At 52.8% G+C, this 26,104-nt stretch overlaps 1 protein-coding gene across 7 annotated transcripts; it reads left to right on the top strand.

Moving 5' to 3' along the window:
* The first annotated feature begins 436 nt into the window (after positions 1–436).
* On the top strand, positions 437–26,104 carry GPR156 (G protein-coupled receptor 156). Of its 7 annotated transcripts, none has more exons than XM_065077283.1 (12): positions 437–452; positions 2,035–2,241; positions 10,185–10,331; positions 10,449–10,591; positions 13,255–13,391; positions 15,700–15,835; positions 16,654–16,764; positions 17,790–17,915; positions 18,381–18,476; positions 21,159–21,395; positions 23,224–23,382; positions 23,989–26,104. In XM_065077283.1, exons 4-12 carry the CDS (start codon positions 10,487–10,489, stop codon positions 25,171–25,173), a joined length of 2,292 nt encoding a protein of 763 aa, XP_064933355.1. In that variant the 5' UTR covers positions 437–452; positions 2,035–2,241; positions 10,185–10,331; positions 10,449–10,486; the 3' UTR covers positions 25,174–26,104. The 7 variants fall into 7 exon arrangements, with proteins under 7 accessions (XP_064933355.1, XP_064933348.1, XP_064933362.1 ...); XM_065077276.1 differs by lacking the exon at positions 437–452 and adding an exon at positions 734–925; XM_065077290.1 differs by lacking the exons at positions 437–452; positions 2,035–2,241 and adding an exon at positions 734–925.

Genomic DNA, 26,104 nt, shown 5'->3' with positions numbered 1-26,104 from the left:
GGGGAAGAAAATCCAGTAAAATTGAGTGGATGTCTTGTGGGGAGAGACCAAGAAGTTGCTGAGGGCAACAGGGTTGTGGGAGGCAGAATGAAATGGGCAGCACGGGGATGCTGAGAGAGGTGGTGGGTCTGTGCACATGACACTGAGTGTTGCTCACGCAGACATACCTATTGCAGTAGTCACGTTGGCTACCACTAGCCATGGGGCTGCACAAGCAGGTTGCAGAGTGCAGGCTGGCCACCCTCACATTTACTCACCTTCTCCGGCCGGTTTTGCCACAAATGTGGGGGTTTTGTGCTGCCTCAGCTGCAGGGAGGGCCCAAGCCAGACGGCTTATTACCGGCCGGGCTGTGTCCCCACCTGCAGCCCCGGTGCAGGGACAGGAGACAGGCATTGCCGTGGGGCAATGCAGGACGGCCCGTGGGGCTAACGGGACGTGGCATCGTGGTCAGGTCAGATATGGCCGGAGGGGTGCTGGTGGGGCTCTGACACGGGAGGTGTTTTGGGGAGGGGGTGACACTGCTGTTGTATGAAGCAGGCGCGATGATTATGAGGGCGAGAAGGCGCCGGTGTGAAGCAGGGTTTAACGCCCCCCGGGGTTTTTCCCCGCCGCTGCGAAGTTTTGTCCCGGGTCAGATGGAAACGGGGCTGGAGTCCCGGCGGAGCCGCGGGCCGGGCGGGCGGGAGGAGCGCGGCCGCCCCGGCCCCTCCCCGCCGCCCGCCTCCGCCGGGCCGTACCGTGCCGGGGCGCTGCGGGGCGGCAGCTGGCGCGGAGCTCCGCGTCGCCCGGCGGCGGGGGGCTGCTCCCCGTCCTAGCCCAGCCCAGCCCAGCCCGGCTCGGCCGCTGACGGAGCTCTCGCCCCCCCGCGCCCATCGCAGGCAGCCCCGCAGGTTCGCACCCCGCGCCCGGGTGCCGTCCCCGCAGGTGGGTCGGGGTCTCGGGGGGGCTGGGGCGAGGGAGGCCGGCAGCGGGGGTTGGGGCTGCCCCGCTCCAGCCGGTCCTGCTGGAGGTAGGGTGGCTGAGACGAGAGGTGCCGTTTACCTCCCGACTTGCTTTTCTACCCCGAAGCTCTTTGCTTTTGAGTGTTTGGCTCCCCGTGCTCCCGTCCCTGCGGTGAGCGGGGTGGCGTGGGTGCAGCCCTGCGAGACCCCCACCGCAGCGAGGCCGTGGGGCTGGGCTGGCAGTTGCCAGAGGGGAAAGGTGGCAGAACCCCGAGCACTCCCACTCCCAAGCGGGTCTGTCGTGGTTTGGGGTCTCATTTTGGGGATGGAGCACTCGCTCCTCCTTTGCCATTCACTGGCTCGGCGGTGCCCAGAGTTCACCCCTGAGCTGAAACTGGTGCTGGACTTGGGCCGGTGTTTTGTAGCTCTCTAGAAGCTCCAAGCAGCGCTGTAGAAGAGGCTGTGGGAGTGGGAGCCTGACGGCACTTTGCGATAGAAAAGGGCCATCCTGCAGGATGCAAAGATGTGCAGTGGCAGCACTGGTTAGTTTGTTCTAATGAAACTGCAGCTACCTGGGCAAGCTGCATGCGTTGCTGAATTTAATTTTGGGGGAAGAAAGGTTGCAACCAACCCCACGGTGCAACCTGCCCGCTTTGGGGAGACAGAGAGAGAGGGACTCGTGCCCCTTCAGCGCTGGATCCATGGTCCTGCCCCTGCTTGCTGGGGATGAGAGTCCCCCAGGAAGCACCCCAATGCATTTGCTCCTCTGCAGCTGCTGGAGCTGAGCATCACACAGCAGCCTGGGGCTCGGGCATGTCTTGGGGAGGGCAGCTCATGGAGCTCTCTCCCAGACCTAGGTTTTTCCACTGCCCCACAGGTGATCTGCAGCCTGAGAAGGGCGGGGAGGAGGCCAAGGAAACCGGATCCTTGGTAACCAGGAGCTGTCAGTGTTGCGTTGCAGTTGGCGTTTCTTATGCATCCTTAATGTATCTACTGCATCGGCTCACCCACCTGGTGCTGGGGCATTGTGTGCCCCTCTCTTGTTGCACACCCCTGTGCTCGTACAGTTGACAAGTAGCTCTTTCCACCCAGATTCAGTTGTGCCTCCAGTTCTGGAGCTGTACCTCTCAACCCGAGTGAGCCTCACCACCATCTGCAGTGAGCCCCAGCTGGTGGACCTCCTAGAAACATTGATGTGGCCCTGTCACTTGATGGGACAGTTGCTTTGCCGAGCAAAGGGAGGAGAAGCCTGAGCGAGGGATCACTGGGTGCATCTGGGCAGCCTGCAGTACCTAAGAGGTGAGATACATGAGCTGTGGACATCTTGGGCTTTCAGAGCCTTCAATTAGATCTGACTGCTAGGGGGAAATATTCCCTGCTGCTCAGTCAGAAGGGGCGAGGAGAAAGAGTGCTCCATTCTGTCTCTTCCTTCGGGGACACAGGATGTCACTTGATTTCCAAATCCTGCCAAATTTAGAAAAAAGAGAAAGAAAAATATGCCAACCTTGTTATGGTTAGCATCTGTCATCATGCTTGGGACTGTCCGACCATCCTAGCCCTGCTTGTGAAAACGCAAGCTGGTGCTGCAGAGACTATGAGGGGCCGGTGTCTAATTGCACGAACTGTGCCTTTCTGCCAGCTTGTGAAATGTAGAGCTCTTGAGGGCATAGGCTTCATCTGAAAAGTAGCTTTATGAAAATATCCCTTCTGTGGCCTCTTCCTCCTCTGCGTTTGATATCTCAGCAGCGAACAGTTTCAGTGGGAGTGAGCCTCTGCTTTTTAATTAAGTCATACACACCTCAACCACAAGGTAGATCTGTCTTGTAAATCAAAATACTAAATCATCAGGCTTTTTTACTTCTTATTCATGACAGCTCTCTAAACATGGTACAGTAAAGAGAGGGAAAAAATTGCAGGCTACACCTTCCCATACGGCTGTTTAGCCCGTTGCAATTCATCAGGCTGGTGCAAACACCCTCAAGGCAGAGGGAGCTGATGGTGTGAGGGATGCTGGAGCTGCCAGCGGTGCCTGGGGCTGAGTGGTGCCTCAGAGCAGCGTATTGGGGTGCATGCACAAATTGGGAAGAAGTGGCATTTGATAGGAATGGCCTGGAGAAAGGCGGTTTACTGAAGGAGGTCATGTCTGTAGCTGGAGGGAAGCAGGAGAGGACGATATGAGCAACATGGATGGGCAGGGACCTCAGGCTCTGAGCACTGAGACCTGTCGATGCTGTGCCGGGACAATGTCATGGTGCCTTGAGTCAGTGTGCCAGTGGGCAAGTGTGAGCATCACACAGCCCCAACAGGGTGTCCTGCAGCATTCTTGTCCTGTGAGGCACGGATCATAGAATAGTTTGGGTTAGAAAGGACTTTCAAAGGTCACCTAGTCCAACCCCCTTGCAATGAGCAGGGACATCTTCAACTAGATCAGGTTGCTCAGAGCTCCATCCAGCCTGGCCTGGAATGTCTCCAGGGATGGGGCATCCACCATTTCCCTGGGCAACCTCTGCCACTGGTTTACCACCCTCAGATGTGGGAGTGATCCCTGGCAGGGATCTGGGATTGACCAGCCCCACAGATGGGGGCTCGCCACTTGACCCACAGTGGCTGCCCGGGAGGCAGGGATGGCAAAATATGAAGCAGATACTTGGGCATTTTCGCACATCTCCAATGTTTCTTCTCCCTGGCTGCACCAGGCAGCCTGGCAGGCAAGAGCCATGTTTCTGTGGGCACATGATATGGTGGCCACACAGTCTGGCCATGCAACCAGCTGGGGCTGTTTCTGATGAAGGTGCAGTTCAGCCTGGAAATGGCCGTGTGTTTTTAGAGAGGCAGCCCCTGCTGCCCCACTTTCGGGTCATCCACCACATGCCTGGTGCTTAGGATGGGGACTCTCCTGGCTTGGGGCCAAATGGGGACAAAGCCCCATGGAGGCAGAACAGCACCTACAGGTGTGGTCTCCCACTAATAAATGAAATTATTAATGAAGTCGTTATGGAGTAGTGAAACCCCAAGATTCTGCCCAAAGTGGTGATAAACTTCTGCTCGGTTTCCTTGTTCATGCAGCGTGGCTGCTGGGCCATTAGACACCACAACCTCCAGTGGGGGGTCAGAGGCTTGGCCATGGGAAAAGGCAGCACTGCATCTTTTGGGAGTTGTGCTTGGGCATGTCCCCTGCCCTGCTTCTGGTGGGGGAGCTGCACCTGCCTTAGCCCTGAGTGATGAGACTGCAGTCTTGCAGCAGGGATGCTGCTGCCTCTCTCATTCACTGCAGAAAGGTGGGCTTACACTAGCAACGGTGTCACTTAAATTTGTTAAGAAGGAGCTTTCCAAGGGTTTCTGCCTGTTTCCCACTGTGGCTGGGCACCGTGCAGGGAGCCCTGCCGAGCTGCCCAGCGCAAGTGTCGGTGAACTCAGTGTGATGGACGCTAGGGTCCCAACCCCTGGGCTCCCAGCCACGTCAGGGAGCAAGAAACCTGGAGGTTTACACTAATTTCATCCATGTGCTGCTCAGCTTCTGCTACAGATGGGCAGCCGGGAGGGTCTTTGCATGGCACAGGGTTGCTCAGCAATCGTTCCAGGTATTCAGCTTGCCTCCTCGTCAGGTCTGGTCATGTCGGTCTCATCTGTGGCAAGCTCCCCAAGGCTCTCGGCATTTCCTCACAATTTTCCTTCCCTTAAGCATCTGCAATCTAGTCTGTTTCTATTTCTCATATGACTATCATTGTACAGCAACAGAGAGTTAAAAGACTTATCAGCTCTGTGGCGGGAGATTGGTGAGTCCATTGCAGAACCATGTGGTGGTTGAAAAAAGACATTGCTTTTTTGCATGGAGGTTTTTTTACATTCAAAACATAAACCACAGAACTGAAAAACAGCTGGGTGGGTATATAACCTGCATTTAAAATGTTAAGAAGACTAGACACAGAGCTAAACATGCCAGCCTGGTGCCATCCTCCCAAGCTGAAGGACCTACAGTGAACAGACATGCAGTGCTGGGGTGATCAGTAAGGTTGCTGTTCAGAAGTGGCTGCCTTCGTAATCGTGGGAGATGCTATCAGAAATGGATAGGTGGCTTCAAAATTGCAACTAGCTGCACTAAAAATGGAATTTCACGTTTCAGAGTCACCCTGTAAGCCCCCTGTGTGTTGGGAGACAGAAGCAGCTTGTCCTGCATCTCCTGCCTTTGCATAGTGCAAGGTCCTGCAGCTCCTGGTGCTTATCACCCATACCCTGGGCATGGGTGACGGGGCAGGAGCATAGCCAGGGACACTGCCTGGGGGGAAAGATGACCCAATTTGGGCACTGTGACATGACCCGTTGTGCAGCTGTGCAGTGAGCTAGCTGTCTGTCTGCCTGCCGGGAGTGAAGGTCTCTGAGAGGCCTGGAGGTGCCTCTGGAAATCCCAGGGGAAAGAGCAGGATAGAGCAAGAAGGCGGCATGGTTCCTGAGAAGCAGAGTGATGGCTTTGCAACTCCTCAGTGTTCCCAGGGACTGAGGCTTTGTAACCCAGGTTTTAGGATTATGTGATGAGCAGAGTTTCTTGGTTGTCTTTCTTTTTCTTCTTGTGTTTGCAGGGGAAAGTGTGAAAACTTAGATGCTCAAGTTTTAAATATAAATTAAAAATAAGCTTCAGATATGCTGTATATTTTAACTTGTGACTTTTAACTAGCTCAGTTGGGGGGGATGTTGCAGTAAGTCTAGCTTGTGATTTTTTTTTTGTTTTGTTTTGATCGCTTGGGGTTGGCAATATTGCAGGTTTCTCAGATCAAACAAGGAGGGATCTTGTTGGACAAGAAGAGCAGAAAGGAAAATCAGGAACCTCTCTCAGAAGTGCCAGCATTTTCTGAATTGCAAAACACGATCTCGTGTCATTCGTCTCACTGGAACAGTTATCCAGGCGACTTGCTGTTCTGAGTGTGTGACCCAGCGTCCTGTCTAGCTGGGGCTAGTCCCCACCAGAGCAGACCTCCATCTCTGACCAGCAGTGCTAGTAGCAGCACAGGCATGGGTGAGCCAAGATCCCCTCCCAAGGCAGCAGGAGTGGCTCCACTCTCTGCACATCGGTCCTTCCCCCCAGTTGTTCTTCTCTGTCTCTCTGGCATGCAGCAAAGCTGCACATTGCAGCTGGCCACACAGCCATCCTCCCAGGATGTTCTCCCCAACAGATGTGCTTCCCCAGATGTGCTCTGCACTAGCCTTGCAGAGGTGTATGTGTGTTATTTCTCTGTTGGGGCCGATACAACCAGACAGGATTACAGGGCTCATGAAAACTGGCACATTTCTGAATGCAATTGTTCTGTTGTCTGCAATTTGATGTCTTCAGTTTTCCACCTTTTGACTCACTGAGCCGTGACATCGCCTTGTTCTTTGGGAAGAAGTCTCTCTTTCAACACTAGATCAAAAGGAACCGGTTGGGGTGAAACATTCATTCTGCCTGCTCTGGGCCCGTACATGCTGCATCAATTTTTCAGCTTCTTTAAGTCTTTTTTTCCTCTCCTTTTTCGAAAGACAGGCTTTGAAGGGAAGAAGTAACTTTGACAGTCAAGATGTGCATTTAGATGTCATCAACTGCATCTTTTTTGAGGGATATTTATGTGTTAGTCTAGTTGTTCAGTATTGGAAGATAAGTAATCTTTGGTCTTGAAGGATCTAAAGAAATAGGTTTTCCAGCCCTGAAGATCAGCCATTGAGATGACCGCAAATTGCTTTTATCTGAATATTGTTTTTAACAGTTGGTGCTTCTTTTTTACGTTAGAGATAATGGTGCTAATATTTTTTCATGTAGTTCAGCCACTTGTTTCCTATTAACGTCACATTGTTGCTCAGCCATGGCCAAATACCAGCCATGATGGCCCAACCAGCCGGCAGATGTAATACCACAGACACCAAGGGTGGCAAGGGGAGGACAAGGCAAGCAGAGCTGGTGGGCTGAGCCTGATGCTGTGACCGCTTCTACAGAGTGTGCGGGCTGTCAGAAACTGCTCTCACGGTGTTGCCTCATGTCTATTTGAAAATCAAATGACTGTAAATTCCACTTACAGTCAGCATCACTTTCTGGCTTCCCTTTTCCCTCTGTGATCTTCAGGCTAACACTAGGAGGTGTGAATGCCCCAAGCCTTTCCCTTCCTCTTTCTAGGAGCTGAATTTTCTTCTGAAGTTACCCAATGGGAGCCTAATGTTTCTGGAGTAACAAACACAAGCAATGAGAAATAACTCCTCTTGGGTGATGAAGGGACTGAGAGCAGTCCTGTGTAGAAGGTCCTGGGGATACTGATGGATGAGAAATTGGACGTGAGCTGGCAACATATGCTTGCAACTTAGAAGGCCAGCCATGTGCTGGGTGGCATCAAAAGGAGCGTGGTCAGCAGGCCAAGGGAGGTGATTCTGCCCCTCTACTCTGCCCTGGTGAGACCTCACCGGGGGTCCTGTGTCCAGCTCTGGAGCCTCAGTACAGGAGAGACATGGACCTGTTGGAGAGGGGCCAGAGGAGGCCACAAACATCATCAGAGGGCTGGAACAGCTCTGCTGTGAGGACAGACTGAGAGAGTTGGGGTTGTTCAGCCTGGAGAAGAGAAGGCTCCAGGGAGACCTTGTTGCGGCCTTTCAGTGCTTAGAAGGGGCCTATTAGAAAAATGAAGAAAGGCTTATTCCCAAAGTCTGTAGTGACAGGACAAGAAGCAACAGTTTTAAAGTGAAAGAGGGTAGGTTTGGTTTGGACATAAGAGAGGAAATGTTTACCATGAGGGTGGTGAGGCACAGGAACAGGCTGCCCAGAGAAGCTGTGGATGCCCCATCCCTGGGAGCATTCAAAGTCAGGTTGGATGGGACTTCGAGCAACCTGGTCTAGTGGAAGGTGTCCCTGCAAGGGACACAAGGTGGGGGAGTTGGGCTACATGATCTTTGAAAGTCCCTTCCAACTGAAACTATTCTGAGATGGTGCTCTGGAAGCAGTACACTAGAATTGTTGTGCATCTTGGCCTTAAAAAAAAAAAAAGGCAAACCTCAAAAGAACCCTGCAGATCTCTGCCCTCAAGAGAACCTCACATTTTAAGGATGTGTTTTCCTACCCGTGTTGCTGTCTGTTCCCCCAACCATTTCCCAACCTCATGCTGAAGGGCAGTGACTGGTCCCCTTGGATGCTCTCCAGGCCATGGAGCAGTGTTCCTACTGGCTCTCACAATGCCTGTTGCCTTTCAACAACCACAGTAGTGCCTGCTTTGTTGCATACTAATGAGCACTAATTGTCCTTGGCTTGTTATCAACGTTGTACAGGAGCTGTTTGCAGAATAGTGGGGTGGGGTCTGGGGAGACCCCAAGGGGCTCCTTCCCTTTGCTGAAGGGTGGCTTCCTGGGGAAACGGGGGCTGAACTGATGGTCCTTGTGGAAACATCTCCATTTGTGAGCCATGGGAGGGCCACACCTGTTGGCTTCATGGCAGCCTTGGTTGTGGTCCACCTGGCAGGTGGGCTCCCCCTTTGACATGGCAGGAGTTTACAGGTAGTTATAGGGGCTATAGGTGATTATGTGTCCTTAAATACACCTGGGGGCATGGGGAGGATTTGAGCCCTTTGGGAAGCTGGTCAGCACTCACCTGCAGCCTTTCTCAGTGTGAAAGGTTCAGTGCCCATCTCCTACCCCCAACCCTGGGCACTGCACACAGCCTCTCCATGTGCTGTCTCATTTACCAGCATTATCCCTGAATTGTTCACCTGAAGCCTGTCTGTTCCTGCCCACTGCATTTCTACTGTTGTTGTGATACCTGGCATTCACTGCAGCAGCTGGAGATCTCCTGCAGCTGTACCCTTGTCTGATAGCTCAGCCTGAGCAATGAAGGGCATGGAAGCCTCTAGAAAGTGGTCGTGCTGTGAGAGAAGTGCCACGACAGATTGCTATAAGCTAGCGACAGGGAGAGGCTTGATGGAACTGGCTGTGATAAGTATGACCAGCGCTATTGGAAAAAAACTCTGTCATGCATGCAAAATCATAAGTCTGGCTAATGTGTGATACAGTGTTTGTAGGATGTGGTGAGCTGATCTTGTACTGGGAGCAGTCTTGGTGCAGGCAGGACAGTGTTCAGACCCACGGTACCTCAGGGCTTCTGCCAGTGGGGGAATTGCGGTTGTTGCTTCAGAGGTGGCTCTGCTAATTTTCCATGAGTGGCCCACTGACCCGGATGTTTTCAGGCTGGGATTTATGACTTCTCTAAAGTTGAAAATCAGTTTACACAAGCTGAGAATGATGCCCATATCTTTTCTGGTGTTCGAATCCTCGTTCTCCCACATGAAGAATGACAAGTTTCAGACCAGGTCCTGGTGACCATGCTTTGTTGTAATTTACTCTTTCTTTGCTCATGGAATGACAGGAGTTTTTCCAAATAAAGGACTTGTGAGGAGAGGGGATCAAAATGTTGGCAGTAGCAGCAGGGAAGGATGGAGCACCGGCCAGTGCAGGGGATGCTTGGCTGGGGAGCAGCCTCAAGGAGCATGATATGGATAATTTTTTTCCTCCCACCTGTTGTTAGGAGCAAATAGGGAGTGAGCTATTGCGTTTCCTCCCCAGCTGCTAACGACGGGAGACTTGCTCATGGTCGTGCACTGGAAGCTAATTAAAACCGGTGACAATAGTAACTGAGTAAGGATGCTTGAGGATAAGTATGACCTCATGTCTAAAATGGTAATGAGGCCTATTAAAATCCCCACCAAAAAGAGAAACGCAAGAGGGAACAGAGGCAAAGGTGGTGCGAGGGGAGCGGGTGCAGGCGTGGACAATACCTGGCAGCCAAAGCACTGGGAGGGCTGGGGAGCACAGAGATGCTGGGCTTTTAAATCTTTTTAATAAAGAGCTCGCCAGGCTGCTGCTGGGGCTGAGCTAGCCAAAACCCTTTGGGACATGTGTCATTCAAGTGTGTTCCTCCCCTGCTCACCCAGGCCAGGATTTAGGTTCCATTAGGTGATGGCAACACTTGTTGCTGTTTGTTGTTGTCTTCACTTGCTGGTTCTTTGCTGGAAGAAGGTACCATGTCAGGAAATGGGCAGTGGCTGCTGGGAGGGGACCTGCAAAGAGACTCCCTGAAATTGCACCAGTGCAGGAAAGCATGCTGGCAGAGGGAAGCTGTGGTGAGCTTGGGGGTGCTGGGGTTCCATGCTCCAGCTTGGACTGGCATGGCACCCCATTTTGGCTCTGCAGCTGGGATACAGGGACTGAGGGCTGCCATGATGCCAGCGTGTCTTGATTTACAGGCTGGTGTAGCAGGGTTCAGGATGCCACCACGCTCTGCAGGGACCCACCCCCTAGGCTGACTTGCCTCACCACAGAGGACACCCTGAGGGACACTGGGTGGTGGGCGCTCCCCATCCCAGCTCTGGATGTGCGTGGCATCGCTTTGGGTAAGCTCAGCCTTGGGCTGCCAGGCCCCTTCCCTATGCCCTGCTGATGGGGGGAGGTCCAGCATGTGGCAAAGGCTTCTTCTTGCTTGAGAAAGCTGACCCTCATTCTTCTGGCAGGGCCAAAGGTACGGCTGGATGACGGCTGAGGATGTGCTATGGAGCCGGGATTCAACTGCTCTGAGCTCTGTGATGGCAGCTCCAGTTTTAGCAGCCAGGAGCAGCAGCGGCAGGCACTGCAGGAGCTCTGCACTGTCACAGTGGTACGTACAGAGGCAGGGGAGTGCTCTGGGATACGATGTCTGCTCCAAAGAAATGGACTTGGGTGGAGGGATGGAGAAGGGGGCACAGAGGCACAGCTCCCAAGCAATCCTGCTGGGATGGCCTCCAAAACAAGCCCTGCCTAGATGACACCCAGCAGTTAGGCAGAAGGTGAGGAGGCAGCCACGACAGTCAAGTTGTGTCAAGCAGCTCTCCTGTATGTCGGCCAGTGTGACAGCTGCTTAGGAGTGGCCTGGAATGGCCTCCTCTGCCCTTGGCCTTTCCCATCCCCTGGAACTTCAAAGTGCTTTTCAAATATGAATAGAGCAGGATTTAATTAAATGTAATCCTCTATAATAAATGGTACCTCCCCCCCATCACTAAGCCAGTAGAAATGACACTGGGATGCACTTAGTTGCAGTTGGCTCCATTTGAAGCTGCTGGACGGACCAGCAAGGCTTGGCCTGCTTGGCTCCCCACTGCATCCTGTACGACCACGGGCCTTTAATTAGAAGACCATAAGCTGCTTGGCTCCTCTGGCCCTGGCAGCTGCCTTACAATTAATATTCCCCCTGCTAGGGCCAGGATTTACTCCACTCAGCAGCAAATGAAGCGCTCAATCAACTTCAAGTAGCATCAACATCCAGGGAAACAGCAGTTGGGGTGGAGAGGTGTTTGTTGGGAAAGGAAAGGTGGAGACTGCAGGGGTGTTAAGGATTCCTTGGTGGTTGCTGGGAAGAGGGTGCATCAGTGTTTTTGGCAGCAGGCAGAGGTGTAAAGATACTGCTGGGGGATGCAGCTGGGAGTGAAGTGTGGGAGCTCTGGGATGCTGACTCTGCTCTGCTCACCTTACTGGCAAAAGCCAGGTGTTACCTTCAGGCTCGACCAGGCAGGATGCAGAAACAGGGTGGTGTTACAGCCTCGTGCCAGCCACGACCAGCCCCAACAGCTGCTCTGAGCTCCAGGCAGGTGGCAAGATGGCCCTGATTCATTCTGAATGATGGGTTTTTTGCAGAGCAAGTCCTGCTGTAAGGGCAAGGGGACCGACTTGGCTGACCATTTCAACCGTCTGGTGTGGTCTTTATTTGCCAGAGAGCCAAAAGATGCCTTGGGGAATGGGGAGAGGGAACAGGAGACAGGGAGAAGTTTGCAGGAGGGAGATGAATGTCTCCCCAGCGGTCCCTTCATGGTGCTGCAAAGCGAGGCTGAGCCCTGCGTGCAGCTGTATCCCAGCACAACGCAGCAGCAGCATCGGCGCTTCGCTGGCTGCCTCTCCCAGCCAGGGGTTTGCCTTACCCAGCAGTCTCAGCACTGTCCCAGCATGCGAGTTGCCAGGAATCGTGGTCGTGACACATCTTTGTTTTAAGACTTATGTGTTGGCTTTAATTCTCTAAGCTGTGCCTTGTTCTTGCTCACCCAGAGGAGATGGAGCTAGGCTAGTGAAGAGGGGGAAGAGGCATTGGCTCAAAATGACTGCCTTACTTCTCACTGCAGTTATTTCTAGCAAGGCTAGAAGTAGAAACAACTCAGACCTTGAAGGAAGAATTGGGAGTTCGGCAGGGTGGCAGCAGTTGGGAAAATAGTTTTCTGCCAGAGTAATAGCATGCAGGTGAACTGGAATACCTGGGAAAGGACTTCGCAACAGAGGAGTGAGGAGGTGTGTGATCCCAGCTCATCCTCCATCCTCCTCCTTCCCCTTAAAAGGCATGCACCAGCAGTTAAGTAAAAGTAAAGGGGTTTTGTTGGGTTTTTTTTTAAGGAAAAAAAAAAAGTCAGTAACATGCACACATAGCATATGTGAATGAACCCACACATCCACATCCTGTTAAAAATGCTGGAGTATTCTAGATCTGTAGCAGAAAAAGGTTCTTGTTTCATGTAGGACTATTTTATCCATCTTATGTTAATAGGGAGCAAGTAGAGAATATTTTTAGATGGACACTTAAAACCACAAGGTCGCTTGTGTGCAAGGAGAGAGGTGCCTCCATTGTACCTGCTTTGGGAGTGTCCCTCAAAAGCCATTTCTCAGCTGATGTCTGCCTTGGACCAAGTTAGTTTCCAGCCAGCTGGGAGACGGGTGCGGCCCAGCTCGGTGTGTCACAGCGTAACACATCTGAAAAACGCTGTCCCACTCCCTTTTCTGTGTTTTCTGCACCGACTGGCAGCTCTGCTGCTGGTTCCCCGTCACGTCAGCTGTCTGGGTGGTTATCTGCTGCATGTAGGGGTCAGCCGTGGATGCCCTATCCAGCTTTCCAAAGAAGCATGCCACAAACTGGGGTACCATGAGGTCTTTCTCCAGAGGTTTATTTCCAGAGAAGGACAGCGGGGAACTGTCACCCATTTTCCTCTCTCCCATGACCAGGCCTGCCTGAGGTTTATGAGTCACTTGTATGGCTCTATTATGTATTTGGCTAGCTGGCCGTGAGAAGAGGGCTCCTGTGCTGCCCTATCTTCCTGTGCGCTCATCAAATGGCAGCACATATGTCCTGTCTACGCACATCTCCTTAGCCCTGCCACCAGGTCTTGGTCTAGTGCCAGGATGTCTGCTCATGAGGAGGGGTTTGGGAGATGTGGTTTAGAGTCCTTTCTGCCTGAGCAGGAGCCCCCGTGGGAGTGACCATGCCAGCAACATCCTCTTCCTCCTCATGCCTTTTTCCTCCCCTAGACATCATCTGACCGTACTGGGAAGAGCTCCCCATCCTTCTCTGCTGCTCTCCTGGGAGTTGTGTGGACATTCCTGACCGGAGGAGTCCTGCTAGCACTTTTCTTTCTTGTCTTCACAATTCGATTCAGGAAAAACAGGTAAGGGCTTCCTTCTTCTGCCATGAAAGCTCCCCCAGGCTGGGGCAGCAGGGTCGGGCTCCTTCAGGGCCAGGCTCTGAGCTGATGGACAGCTAAGGATCTGAAAGGTACAAGCCTGAAGAAGCAGCATAGGAAAGAAAGGGCAATGCCAGGGATATTGCAGCTTTCTCCACACACCTGGTGTTGATCACTGGCGGAGACAATCCTGTTGGGACTGCTCCCTTCCTCCTTGAATCAGGGAGCTGTGAACAAGACAGAGCATGGATGTGCTTCGGTGTGGCACAGGCAGCAGTGCGTGGTCTCATTCAGAGGGTGCTATTCAATAAAACCATCAACAGGAGTAAGCAGAAAGAGAGCTGATCTCCTTATCTACTCCGCAGTCTTGAGAGCATCACTGTGAGCAGCATAGCTCCATGAGGACAGCCATCAAGCTCTCCACAGTGTGCACATATCCTTCCTGCCGTTAGACCAGTTGGAGTTTGAAAGATATGCCTTAACCTTTTTAGATATTGGTGGTTGTCCGTATTGGTGGGGAATATGATCTATACTGATGAGAGAAGCTGATGGTGAGAACAGGCTTTCCTTGGTGCTGTTCAGCCTGCACAAGGGATGTAAAATTCCTGCTCCCTTGAATGCAGCATATATCAAGTAAAAGGCTCAGTGATTCGCAAATTCACAGAATGTCAGGGATTGGAAGGGACCTCAAAAGATCATCTAGTCCATCTAGTCATCTAGTTCCTCAAACTTGTAGCTAGTAGCATAGTAGCTCAAACTGTCTCAGCCAGCGCTTAGCATTCCTCAGCAATTCCAGATGTCTCACCTGCTTCCTTGCCACCTTCTCCTCAGCTTCATTGGTCTCTCAACTGCTTCCCCCATAGAGACACATCCCTCTCCCAAGCTTCACCTGGCAAAGCCTTTGTGCTCTGTGGGCTGTTGTTTTGTGGAGAGGTGCATCTGAGTGCAGCCCAGGCTGCTGCTGTTCCAGGGCTCTGGTTGTGTTAAATTAAGGCTCCTTATAACTGCCATACTGTCAGGAGAGTCCTGCTCGGGAGGGTTTATCTTGAGCCCTGTGCCTGTGGTGGTGCAGACCTGCATGACCTGCAGAGTGGTGTTGAGTTCACTGGCCACCTTAGTTGTTTACCAAATTATTTAGGTCCCTGAATATATCCTCAGAGTGAAGCTGTGATGAATGTGTGTTATTTATTTGCACTGCAGCAAATAAATACGAGTCTGCCTACTGAACCTGGGAGGGCAAAGGAGACCTTTTTCAGCATGCAGCTGGGAGGTTGAGCTGATGAATATCTTTCCCCAGGGGCTGAGGCAAGGCAAAGAAGACAGGGAGGGAGAGAGCCAGGTTGAATCCCAGGCTCTGTGTCTGCGAGGCAGCAAGACAGGAAGGAGCTCAAGGGTAGACAGATGCAATGACTTAGCAGGAGATAGAAGGGACGGAGCTATGCAGGGGGTGGCAGGATTGTGAGTGATGGGGTGAAATTACAGAGGAGAAGCTGTAACCTGAACATTGCTGGCAGCTTCCTGACGTTGAGACTGTGCTGAGGGTGGAGGTATCTCCTCAAAGGAAGAAGCAGTGGGAAGAGCCTGTTCCTGGAGGCATTAGTAGCTGCTGTACCCAAAGCTTGCTGCTGGGGACAGTCACCCCAGGCTGTGCTGGTGAGGTTTTCCACTTCTGCCGCTTTACATCAGAGCACAATGGAGGAAGATGTTGGCCTTGAGCGTGGGGGGCTGAGCTGGATACTGTGCTGTGTGTCCCCTGCGAGACCATGAGGCTTGGTAGCACTGTGGGGACATGTGGCCGTGGGACATGGTGGCCCTGCTGCACAGATTTGCATGCCTGGTATGGGCACTGGTAGCAGAGAGACCTAGCTGTGGTGACCCTGGCTGCTTTGCTGCCAAAAGCCCATGGCTTCCCACAGTTTTGTCCATAAAAACGCTGGCTGAAGCTGCCTCAGGGATGCTTTTCTGTGCCGCACATCCATACAGGGGGTAGAGGTGCCATGGAGCAAGCCTGGTACCCTTCTGTTTTAGGGAGAAGGGATCTTGCTGTCCCACAGGAAAGCTGGGGTAGGGCAAAGCAAATACTTAGTGAAGCAGCCCAGCAATACAGGGGAGAGGATGGGGTGTGCACCATGGAGCAATGGGTGGGCTTTTGGAGAGCTGTGAACAGCAGGGGCTGGGGGGGACAGTGTTTCAGCATTCCTTATAGCCATTCCTGTAAGGGGACCTTGCCCCTGTGCTGCCAGGTCATGACGCTCAGTAACTGTCACCACCTTCCCTGCTTTGTTTCCTGGAGGATTGTGAAGATGTCCAGCCCCAATCTGAACATTGTGACCCTGCTGGGCAGTGGCTTGACTTACACTAGTGCTTACCTCTTTGGGATTCAGGAGCAGAGCCTGCCATCCGGAGGCTCAGTGGAAAAGCTTATTCAGGTGAGCGGGTGGTTTGCTGGGACGGGTGCCTTCACATATGCACACACGTGCATGTTCATGCATGTTTGAACACGCTCTCTCTTAGCTGCAGCCTGTCGCCACCTCGCTGCTGGGTGCATTTGGCCAGGCTGTGGCTGTGGCTTCCACATACACAAAATGCAACCACATGCTTTCTGTCTGAATGGCCTTCGCTGTTTGTGCAAACCACAGCAGCACCAGGGTTGATGCAAAGTGGGTGCCCAGGGGAGAGGGCAGCACCTGTGGCACCTGCCCCACAGGCAGGCAGGCTGCTGGGCTTGTAGAAATGCAATAGAATCATAGAATAGTTTGGGTTGGAAGGGACCGTTAAAGGTCATCTGGTCCAACCCCCTGCGATGAGCAGGGACATCTTCAACTAGATCAGGTTGCTCAGAGCCTCATCCAGCCTGGCCTGGAATGTCTCCAGGGATGGGGCATCTACCACCTCTCTGGGCAACCTCTGCCAGTGTTTTACTACCCTCTGTAAAATATTTTTGTCATGTCTAGCATGAATCTCCCCTCCTTTAGCTGCCTGGCTCTCCCTGCCTGCTCCTCCAACAGGAGCCCCTTGGAGTGGGGAGAAAAATGCAGGCAGCAGGCGTGCCTGCAGAGGCATACACACCTTTTAATTTATTTCACCCTGTGGTCAGCTTTCTAGTGTCCAATATAACCCTTCAGAAGCCAAAAGACCATAGATGCATCCTCACCCATCTTTATCGCATCCCTGGGTGGGAGGGTGCGGGGTGTCCCTGCAAGCTTCACAGCTGCCCCTTCAGCCCCCTCCCACTGCCCCCCATCAGGTGCGGCTCTGCCTGCTGTGTGTTGGGACCTCCCTGGTGTTTGGCCCTGTCCTGGGGAAAAGCTGGCGGCTCTACAAGGTGTTCACCCAGAGAGTGCCAGACAAGCGGGTGGTGAGTACACGGCACCCCGGGGGTGGGGGACAAACTCCTCAACGGGGGCAAACACCAGCAATGCAGGATAGCAGGTAGAACCAGCACGTGACAGGGATGGGTGCCACAACCACAGGTCTGGTTGCACACCTGGCTGGGCGCAGGCTCCTCAATTATTCCTGCACAACAAGGCAGGAGCTTTTCTATTCTACAGGCAAGTGGGTGCCCTGCCAGGCTGCCTGTTCCCCAGCGGAGTCCTGGCCCCATCATCAAGCAAGGTCTTGTTCTCATTTTACGCTGGCCATGTGCCTTCATTATGCTACACGCTGGTGTTTGTGTCCAGGTTTGGGATGATTATTTTTGCGGAATGAAAATAAACCAGGTATCCTCAAGGGCATCTGATGTAGGGTCGTCCTCAGATGCATCTGATCTCCTCTTGAAGGGAGGAAGGTAGCGCTGGGTACTCCCCTGCAGCACTGGAGGGAGCAGATACAGCAGCTGGGAGGGAAATGGGAGCCGCCTATATAAATTTGTGCATGTAACAGGGCACTAAGAGCTTTCAGTGGGCACTTTCCAAGAGCAAAAAAAATGGTCTTGGATGAAAGGTGAGACAAGAGGGTTTGCAGGGGAGCCAGGAACCAGCAAGGACTCCCATTCCTGAGGCACCGGGATCTGTGTTAAACTTGCAAAATAATAATCCTAACAGCTTTTTTTTTCCCCACCCTTTTTGTCTCTGCTTGTGAAATGGGCATAAGAGATAAGGGATGGTACTCTTGTTTCGGAAGAGCTGTTTTCTGTGATAGCATTTACCAGCTAGACACACCATCAGGAAGGGTTTATACTTGGTCCCAAGTCATATTAGGTGTCTAAGAATTTGGGAGCTGTGGCTGACTCAGATATAGGTGTGCTGCTGGACTCCACTCTGGGTGAGGTATTAGGATGGACATGTCCTTTGTAAGAAACAACCAGAAGGAGATCCAAGGGGATGGAGGTTATGGGTGTCTATTTGCCCCCCACAGTAACACTTACTTCTTGCATGTTTGCAGATTATCAAAGACCTCCAGTTGCTGGCAATGGTGGCAGCATTGGTGCTGGCAGATGCCGTGTTGCTCTTGACCTGGGTATTCTCTGATCCAGTCCAGTGCTTCCGAAGCCTCAGCATCTCACTGCGGGTAAAAGGATGAAGAGGGACAAGGGAGGGCTGCACCATGTCCTGTCTGATCTCTGTGGACAAAGTTGGTAGATGATGGTCAGGCACTTGGAGGTGCCATTTGGGGGAAAAAAAAAAGGAAAAGCTGGAAATCCTTCTAGGCATTCCAATTTGGGTTTATGTCTGGTCTATTACAGAGATGAGGGTGCGCTGGAAAACTCGCAGGTCTATACAGGTCACCTTGGTGACACGGGAGAGCTCCATAGCATCTGCAAATGCTTTGGAGAAAGGTTTAACCAGCCGTGTTAGCAGCAGAGTGCCCAGATCTTCTTCACTTTAACCCTCTGCCCCTGGCAGCACTAGCTCTTTCTTCTTAGGAATTCACAGAGGAGACTCACTCAGATGCGTACTCTGTCTGCCCATGGGTCTGTGTCTGCTCCCGGGCTGGGGCAGGAGCCTTCACTTCTACCTTCCCCTTGCCTCCTAGGCCACAGAGAAAGGCATGACCTGCTCCGTCAGCCGGGTGCAGTCCTGCGCGTCTCTTTATTCCGATCTTTGGCTCGTTCTCATCTTAGGGTTTAAGGTACGTAACCTCTTTATGGATTCTCGCCTCCTCCCAGTCTCACAGCCTAAACTGTATAACAGCATTTGTATTATAGTTTCACTGCCCTCACAAGCTATATGCCTATCACGGATTCCAGCCACTGCTGTTGGTCTTGAAAGCCCTCCCATCCCTGGTCCTTCCTATCTTGATGTTTTCTTTCATTCCCTGGTAAAAGCCCTTTTAGCCGCTTTCTTCCTGCCTCACCATCTCTTTGGCGTACACTGTGCACATACTGTCTCTCTATTTCTCCCCCTGCAACCCTCCACGCTTTTTTCATAAACCCTCAGATGACTGGCTGCTGCTGTGATGCACTTTGCAGTTCATCTCGAGTTCTCTGACTCCAAATGAGGGAGGTGCTGACGACAAGTGCTTGGTGCCTACCTTTACAGGACGTCTATCAGCTTAATTATACCACTGAGGGACACTTTCACTGGTGTAGCTTTGCACATGGCCATTCTTATTCCAGCAGAGTTAGTTATACTGATGTAACTACATAGGTATAATTATTGCTGTAATTATCTGTGGTCTCATGTGTCTCTGGGTTGGCAGAGGCTGGATGCATTTCAGAAAGCTGATGTTGAAGCCTGTGAGATCACAGCCTTTCTTTGGGAACGGCTCCTTCTCTGCGTGCAGTACAGACAGTTCCTTTCTGACTCACTGTAGTATAACACTCGTTGACCATCTACCCAAAATCATAGGAAAAAGGGCAGGAAGAGACCTCATGACACAGCCAAGTCCTTCTTCCCTCTACACTTCATTTTAAAGACATTAGTCGAACCTGTCCTTAAAAGGACTTTGATGCCAAGGTTTGCAGGCAGTCCCTGGGCCGTCAGTGCTGTCTCCACCTCTTATTTTATGCAGAGTTTGTGTTAAGAGCATAGACGGGTAGTGCTTTTGCTTACAGCTCCTACAAACTGCTTTTTCGAGTGAAACATCCCCATTCCCAGTCACAGGTACTTTTCACTGAACCTGACCCTGGTCCTACGTACCTTCTGGGGGTCATGGAGTTATTTCTTTAGTGGTTTCTCTGGAGCTAGTCTGGATTTACACTAATGTGAGAGCAGGCTCTATCTTTGCGTGTACATAGCACTTACCTTCAACAGCATTAATGTGCTCAGCCCTTTTGTGAAGCCGCTCAGTGTATTATGGTTTTACTGGCATAGAGCGATGAACAGAAATGACTTGCCAAGGACATGCCTGGAATTAGGAGCAAAGTCCTCTGCTCAAGATTAAAACAAACAAACCAAAAAATTAGCCCTGTGCTTATTGAATGTCCTAGTTTACCAGACGGTAGTACTGTTGTCTATGTCCCAGACAGACTACATGAATTTTAAATGGGACTTTGGTGCTGGTTTTTTTCTTGCTCACATCTTAGGAGCTGGCTTGCCTTTGGGTGGTATATTTGGAGGTTCCCTGTGGTGAACATGGTTCCCATTCAGCACTGATCCTACAAAGCAGGGTCGGGTGTCAGCCTAGTTCCCAGTGAGACAGGTCTCACTATTACAACCACTTCCTTGAGAATTTGTGGTGCTCTGAAGTTGGGAGTCTCACCAAAGACCATGGACGTGACCCTCTCTTGCCTGCAAGAGTGTCCATCCAGACCCCAACCCTGGCAGTAGCCATCCTGGTCATCAAGCAGCCACAGCATGGATGGGTCCAGAAAGGTCTACAGATCATCTGCGTTGCCCAACTAACAATTTAACGTCTCTTAGTAGAAGGCCGACAGTTGGGAATCACAGGAATAATGTAAAAGTCCTGTTCCCTGTATTCTGGGTCCTTGCAGGAGCAAGGATTTTGTTATATGGTATTTCCAAATGATCCTGGAAGCAGACCATGCCCTGTGCTACAGAGACAGACTGTTTCTTGCTGGTGACACCTGGGAAAGGAGGGATTCAGCCTGCTGGTTAGTTTAATCCTGAGCATACTGGAAAGATGCACATGTGGGACGCTTAAGGGGCAGCGTGGTGAGGATGTCTGCTCTGAAACAACTGACCGTCTCCAGGAGGGAGAAGACCTCTGTGTACAGAGCACTTCTATAGCTCCTTCCACCCTTGCTAGTCAGGCAGGAAATGGCAAAGGGAAGGGAGAAGAATTGCACCTGTTAGTTTCCTGGATTTCTATTTAAAGAGGCTCCAAGGACATCCTCTTCCCTCTAGTCTAAACCTCCAATTCTTTTGCCTCGCTTTTTCCTTCTGAGTGTCTTTCTGAATCTCCTTCCTGCTCCTTCAGAGGTATGTCGCTGCTGTCCCCCCACTGCTGCTCCCCTGCAGGGACCTCCAACTCTTTTATGTCCATCTTTGCTGCTCCTGCTCCAAGATGCCCAAGGGGAGGTTTTCACATCTTGTCTCTCCCAGCTGTGCCCTGCTCCATGGCATCTCCTGCTGACCTGACCTTTGGCTCCCCACACCCCTCGGTCAGGACCCCCAGAGCCCCTTGGCTCCTGCACTCTCTCCCCAGCCCCACATCTGACCTGCCGCAGCATGACAGGCCTTTGCTGTGGCATCACCACCCGGCACTGAAAGTCTGCATCATAGATCAAAGAGCATTAATTAGGATTGCGCTGAGTGTATCTGAGCTCACCAGGCTCGGTACAAGGTGGGAGATGACAACACCGTCAGGTTGTAATTTTCCACACTCTGGAAACCTTTTTTCTGCTTCCAGAGTATCCTTCTGCTGTATGGGACCTACCTGGCCGGTCTGACCGACAATGTCAGCTCCCCACCAGTCAACCAGTCCTTGACGCTCATCGTCGGGGTCAATCTCGTTTTCCTGGCTGCTGGCACTGTCTGCTTAGTTCACCGTTTCTTCTGCACTTGGCACAACTTGGTGTTTGGCTTTACCTCTGGAGGCATCTTCGTGTGTACAACTACGATCAACTGCTTCATCTTTGTCCCACAGGTACACTGCCACCTCTGTTCCGCCACCTGGCTGAAAACAGGCACATTTTCAGAGTTTAACAACAGCAGCAGCTGTGTGGGCTAAAGCGCTTATTTTCCTCCTTTCCTCAAATGTTTGGATTCACCCACTTAGCTCATCCTTCAAGCCCCCATGGCTCTGCTTCCCCAAGCAAGTCCCCTGAGCCTCCCGGAGTGCAGGCGCATTGCAGAGCTGCTGCTCAGAAACCCTCCTGCAAGAATGTGCTGCGGGTGGCAGCCACATAGAGGGCACATGTGGCTGCTGCCCTCCTCCTCCTCTTCCATGTGGGTGGCAGGGTCAGTCCTTCATGCAGTTGTCCTCTCCCCATACCCCACCAAGGGTTTCTGCCCACAGCAGGGACAGAGGTGGGGTCCGGCAATCCAGATGGCCTGGCCTGGCTCAGAGGTGGTTCCCAGGGGAGGCTGTCCTTCTCTGCGTGGAGGAGGAAGCTGGGCTTCGCTGCAAGTGAGGGGGAGGACATGGAGGTGTTTTGAGGAAGCCTTTTGTGGCAAGGCAAGGCTGTTCAGCTTCCTGTGTCCTCCAGGAGCAGCCTGGTGTGCCTGGCCATGACATTAGTGGGAAAAATGCTCCCATTGTTACAGGGAGAGGAAACAGTTGTTTACTCAGTGTTATGTTTGGAGGGATGTTTGGGCTCAAGGAAATGAGGTGAGAAAGGGAGGAAGAAATGAAGCTGAAGAAAGAGGAGATCTGTGTGAGAGAGGGCTCAGGGGATCTCACCAATGTGCATAAATTCCTGTGGGGGTGGAGTAGGGAGGAGGGGGCCAGGGTCTTCTCAGTAGTGTCCACTGACAGGACAGGGGACAATGGGCACAAACTGAAACACAGGAAGTTCTGTTTAAACATCAGAAAAAGACGTTGTTGGTTTTGTTTTGTTTTGTTTTTCTGTGAAAATTGTAAAGCACTGGAGCAAGTTGCCCAGAGAGGTTGTGGAGTCTCTCTGCTTGAAGATATACAGGAGCCAGCTGCACATGGTCCTGGGCAGCCTGGTCCTTGCTTCAGCAGAATGGTAGGACTAGATGATCTCTAGAGGTCCCTTTCTACTTCAGTTGATGCAGAGTCCCAGCCCACTAGGTGACCAGCCCATGGGAGTGGGATCCAAACCTCCTCTGACAAGTGCCAAGCCTCCTGATGGTGCTCTGCCAAGCGTGAGGTCTCTCGGGGTGAGGGTGGAGGAGCTGATGAGCTGTACTTGCACTCTGCCTGCACCATTTTTTCTGCTGTAGCCTGGGGGCCTTGAACGTTTTATTTAACTTGGATCTTTTAATTCATCAACTTGTTTTTCCTAGTGGGCTTGCTCTTCTATTGCTCATCCGAGATCGATGAGTAGCTGGAGCTGGGCTGCGCGAGGCTTTCACACAGACACAAGATGAGAAAACAGATACTAAGCGTTGCTGTTTTTCAGCTTGTCACTGGTGATTTGGGAATAAAGAGGCGTGCGTGACACTGTCTTTGTCTGTCACAGAGTCAGGCAGTGGGGAGAAGGGGGAAGGGGCTTTTACAGCATGCTTAGGGGTTGCAGCGCAGGCAGGCGCCCACCCTCTCTGCATGAGAAGCTGGAGCCAGGGACAGGGCAGGGCTCAGATGGTTGGGAGTCTCCAAGCGACGCCACAGCCCCTCGCCCAGCCGTCCCTCACCACCCGTCTCTGCTCCTCCGTCACACCCTGCCTTTGTCTGCCCTCTCCATCCCTTTGGTCCCTTTGTCTCCTTCGTGCTGGAGCTGTGCCTGCCTCCTGCCACGTCAGCAGGGGCTGTGCGTACCGCGCCGATAACGCCCTCTTCCACTCCCCAGCTCAAGCAGTGGAAAGCCTTTGAAGAAGAAAGCCAAACCGTGAGCCATATGGCAAAATATTTCACCAGCCCGAGCAGGAGCTGCCGCTCGATGTGCAGCGAGGAGCAGCTCTACCAGCTGATAGGGGAGAAAAACTCCATGAAGCGGCTGCTCACTGAGGTACGGGGCTCTGCCAGGCCCCCTCAGCCATGTCGGCTTCTCCCCTTCCCTTTGTAGGCTGAAGGCTTTGCAGGGGGAGCTGCCCTTCCATACACCCCAGTCCACACTGGTGCTCCCCCTCTGACCTCTTCCCTTTGGAGAGGAAGAGCCACTTTGTCACATCACTCCACACCCTAAAGTGCCAAAATGTAGGCAAGATCCCTGTTTCAAAAAAAAACAGGGAGAGTGAAAAGGAGAGCCTGGTTCCCACAGCCCGGTCAAACACAGTTAATTTAGAGGGCAGATGCTCCATCTCAGGAAAGCCCCCAGACACCTGCTCCCCCACCTACACTGCAGGGGCAGGAGCACCCCAGCTCACAGAGCTGCCTGTCCTGCTGCCCATCTTCCTGTACCCACCTTTGTGAGGGTTTGAGGGGGCTCCAGGGGAAGACAAGGTCACACATGCTGCTGGTGCGGCTCTTGCAGGCCTGCTGCTGCACTGCTTCAGAGCACCTCTCCATGCAGAGAGGGGCAATACTTTTTTCTGGCAGCGCCTGCTTCCACACTGGTGGTGTTTTCATACCCTTCACTCACCCCGCACTTGACAGGCTTGTTTGTTTGATGCAGAAAAACGCCGTCATCGAAAGCCTGCAGGAGCAAGTGAGCAGCGCCAAGGAGAAGCTGATGAGGCTGATGTCTGCAGAGAGTGGCTGCAACCCTCAAGTGCCACCAGCGGGTTCCTGCAGCCAGAGCTTGGGAAGGCACAAAGATGCGCCAGGGGACCACTGCTCCCCAGATCCAGAACAGGAGAGGTGGCAGCCACCCCAGTTGCTGTGTACATCACCTCTTTGCAGTGATGCTCAGGACCACCAGAAACATGTGAGCCACGATCCTGTTTGCTCTCGGGTGCTGCTTTTTGATGTGGGGGACAGCGTTGAACGTGGCCTGAAAGACACCAGAGAGCGTGAGACACCTGCGGGGCAGGGGCAGCCTCTGGAGCAGCTGCAGGGCCAGGACATCTCAGCTGGCGTGGCCTGGAAGTTGTCCCCCAAAGTCAGCTATGTGAGCAGCGAGAAGCTGCGGGAAATCTTGCAAGAGCTGAGCCTGGATGGCAAAACCTACAGCCCAGCCTTACCTGGGGGACCCCCACGTGGCAGCCAGGGTCCCCCAGGCGAGCAGAGAGGAACATGGTGGGTCCAGGAGGGCTACCCAGGCATTCACACACCCCTCAGCCCCCATCTGGCGAGGCGGCGGCGGAAGATCCCACTGCCCATCACCTCCACCCACTTCCCTGGACACATGTCCCCTTGTGCCAGCCGCAGGGTGAAGGAGGAAGGTGGCTGTGGCCGTGGGGAGTCAGCACACATCTCCCTGGGAAGGGGAGAGGAGATGGCTGGCAGAGGGCTCCTTCAGCCAGCGTCGTCCCCTCCAGCCACCCCTGGGGAGGTCTGCCTGCAGCCAGAGGGGTGGCCAGGATGGCCAGAGTCCCAGGGTGCTTCGCCATGCACCTCGCGGGAACAGCAGCGGCGGCAGGGCCCCTTGAGGGGACCCACCGAGCCCTCCCTGCGTTCGCTGTACTATTACCCGGACTCGGACTCCAGCAGCAGCAGCTCTGAGGAGATGTTTCACGGCTGCCACCGGCCCTGCTGCGAGGTGTGCTTCCAGAGCCCGCGTGGCTCCCTGAGCAGCAGCAGCACAGACGTGGACACAGACACAGAGCCCAGGGGCTGCTTGGACCACTGGACAGAGCACTGTGGTGAGCCCCAGCCTGTGGTGAATTTCAAGGAAGATCTGAAGCCCACCTTTGTGTGACTGGGAGCACCCCTGCCCCAAAGGCAAGTGCTTTACCATCCCTGAAACACTGTGTTTTCAGTGATGCTAGGGCCATGTGTCCCTTTGAGGGATGCATCTTGCTCTGGCACCTGGGGGTCTGGAATAAATCTTGCTCTGCTTTGGTTTGCTGTTTCAGACCCAGCCTGGTCAGCGGTGACTGTGTTTGGCTGAGAAGTGGTTGGTAGCATTCAGGGAGGGAGACAATGGGTTTTGCCTTGGCTGCTCTGGGCAGCTGCCTGTGCCCTGCAGATACCATGTCTGTCAGTCCTGGTGCCAGCAGCCCAAAGACTGGGGCTGAGCAGCCTGTGGGAGCCCAAACTTCATCACCTCAGACAGGTTCCCCTGCAAGCGCTGGGTGATTTGCACCAGTGGGGAGCAGCACCACATCTCAGAAACACACGTGGCTTCTTGAACACAGCAGCAGAAGGACAGACAGAGGACTCCTTCCCCCAATGGTGCTGATGCCAAACCTTCCACCAGCATCCCACCCACCTGGAGACTGGAGACAGCTGGACTCTAGGGGCAATTGCAGTCTCCCACTCACCTGGGGTACTGCTCCCTGGCAAAGCAAGGACCTCAGAGTGGGGCACAGTGGGGGAGGCTTTCAGAGGGGTGTTTTTTGGTAGTGTCTGAGTGAGAAAATGGAGACGGAAGGTGCCATCCTTAGAGGTGTCTTCACAAGTTCAGTTGCATGGTCATGGGCGAGACTTGAGTCAGAGACAAAAAGGAAAGACAAGCTGGCAATTGTCAAAGAGGACCTGAAAAGGTTTTTCTTTTATTGCTTTGTTTTTCTGGGGCTTGTGCCCTTCTGTATGCTTTTGTATAGATGATGTCGTCTGGAATGAGGTTTGTTTAAATTAATACAGTCTGTTTAATTTTTATCTTAGAAATATTAAGAACAGTAAATCCA

This window comes from Columba livia, chromosome 1 (assembly GCF_036013475.1).
Source record: "Columba livia isolate bColLiv1 breed racing homer chromosome 1, bColLiv1.pat.W.v2, whole genome shotgun sequence".
Taxonomy (NCBI): domain Eukaryota; kingdom Metazoa; phylum Chordata; class Aves; order Columbiformes; family Columbidae; genus Columba; species Columba livia.
The sequence above is the reverse complement of the archived record's forward strand: the minus strand, read 5'-3'. Positions and strand labels throughout refer to the sequence as shown.

Bases quoted from the DNA above. Each gene is read 5' to 3' on its own strand.
- GPR156 (XM_065077283.1), top strand. From the start codon at position 10,487: ATGGAGCCGGGATTCAACTGCTCTGAGCTCTGTGATGGCAGCTCCAGT. The intron at 16,765-17,789 runs GTGAGTACACGG...GCATGTTTGCAG, and splicing joins GAGTGCCAGACAAGCGGGTG to ATTATCAAAGACCTCCAGTT. The intron at 23,383-23,988 runs GTACGGGGCTCT...TGTTTGATGCAG, and splicing joins TGAAGCGGCTGCTCACTGAG to AAAAACGCCGTCATCGAAAG.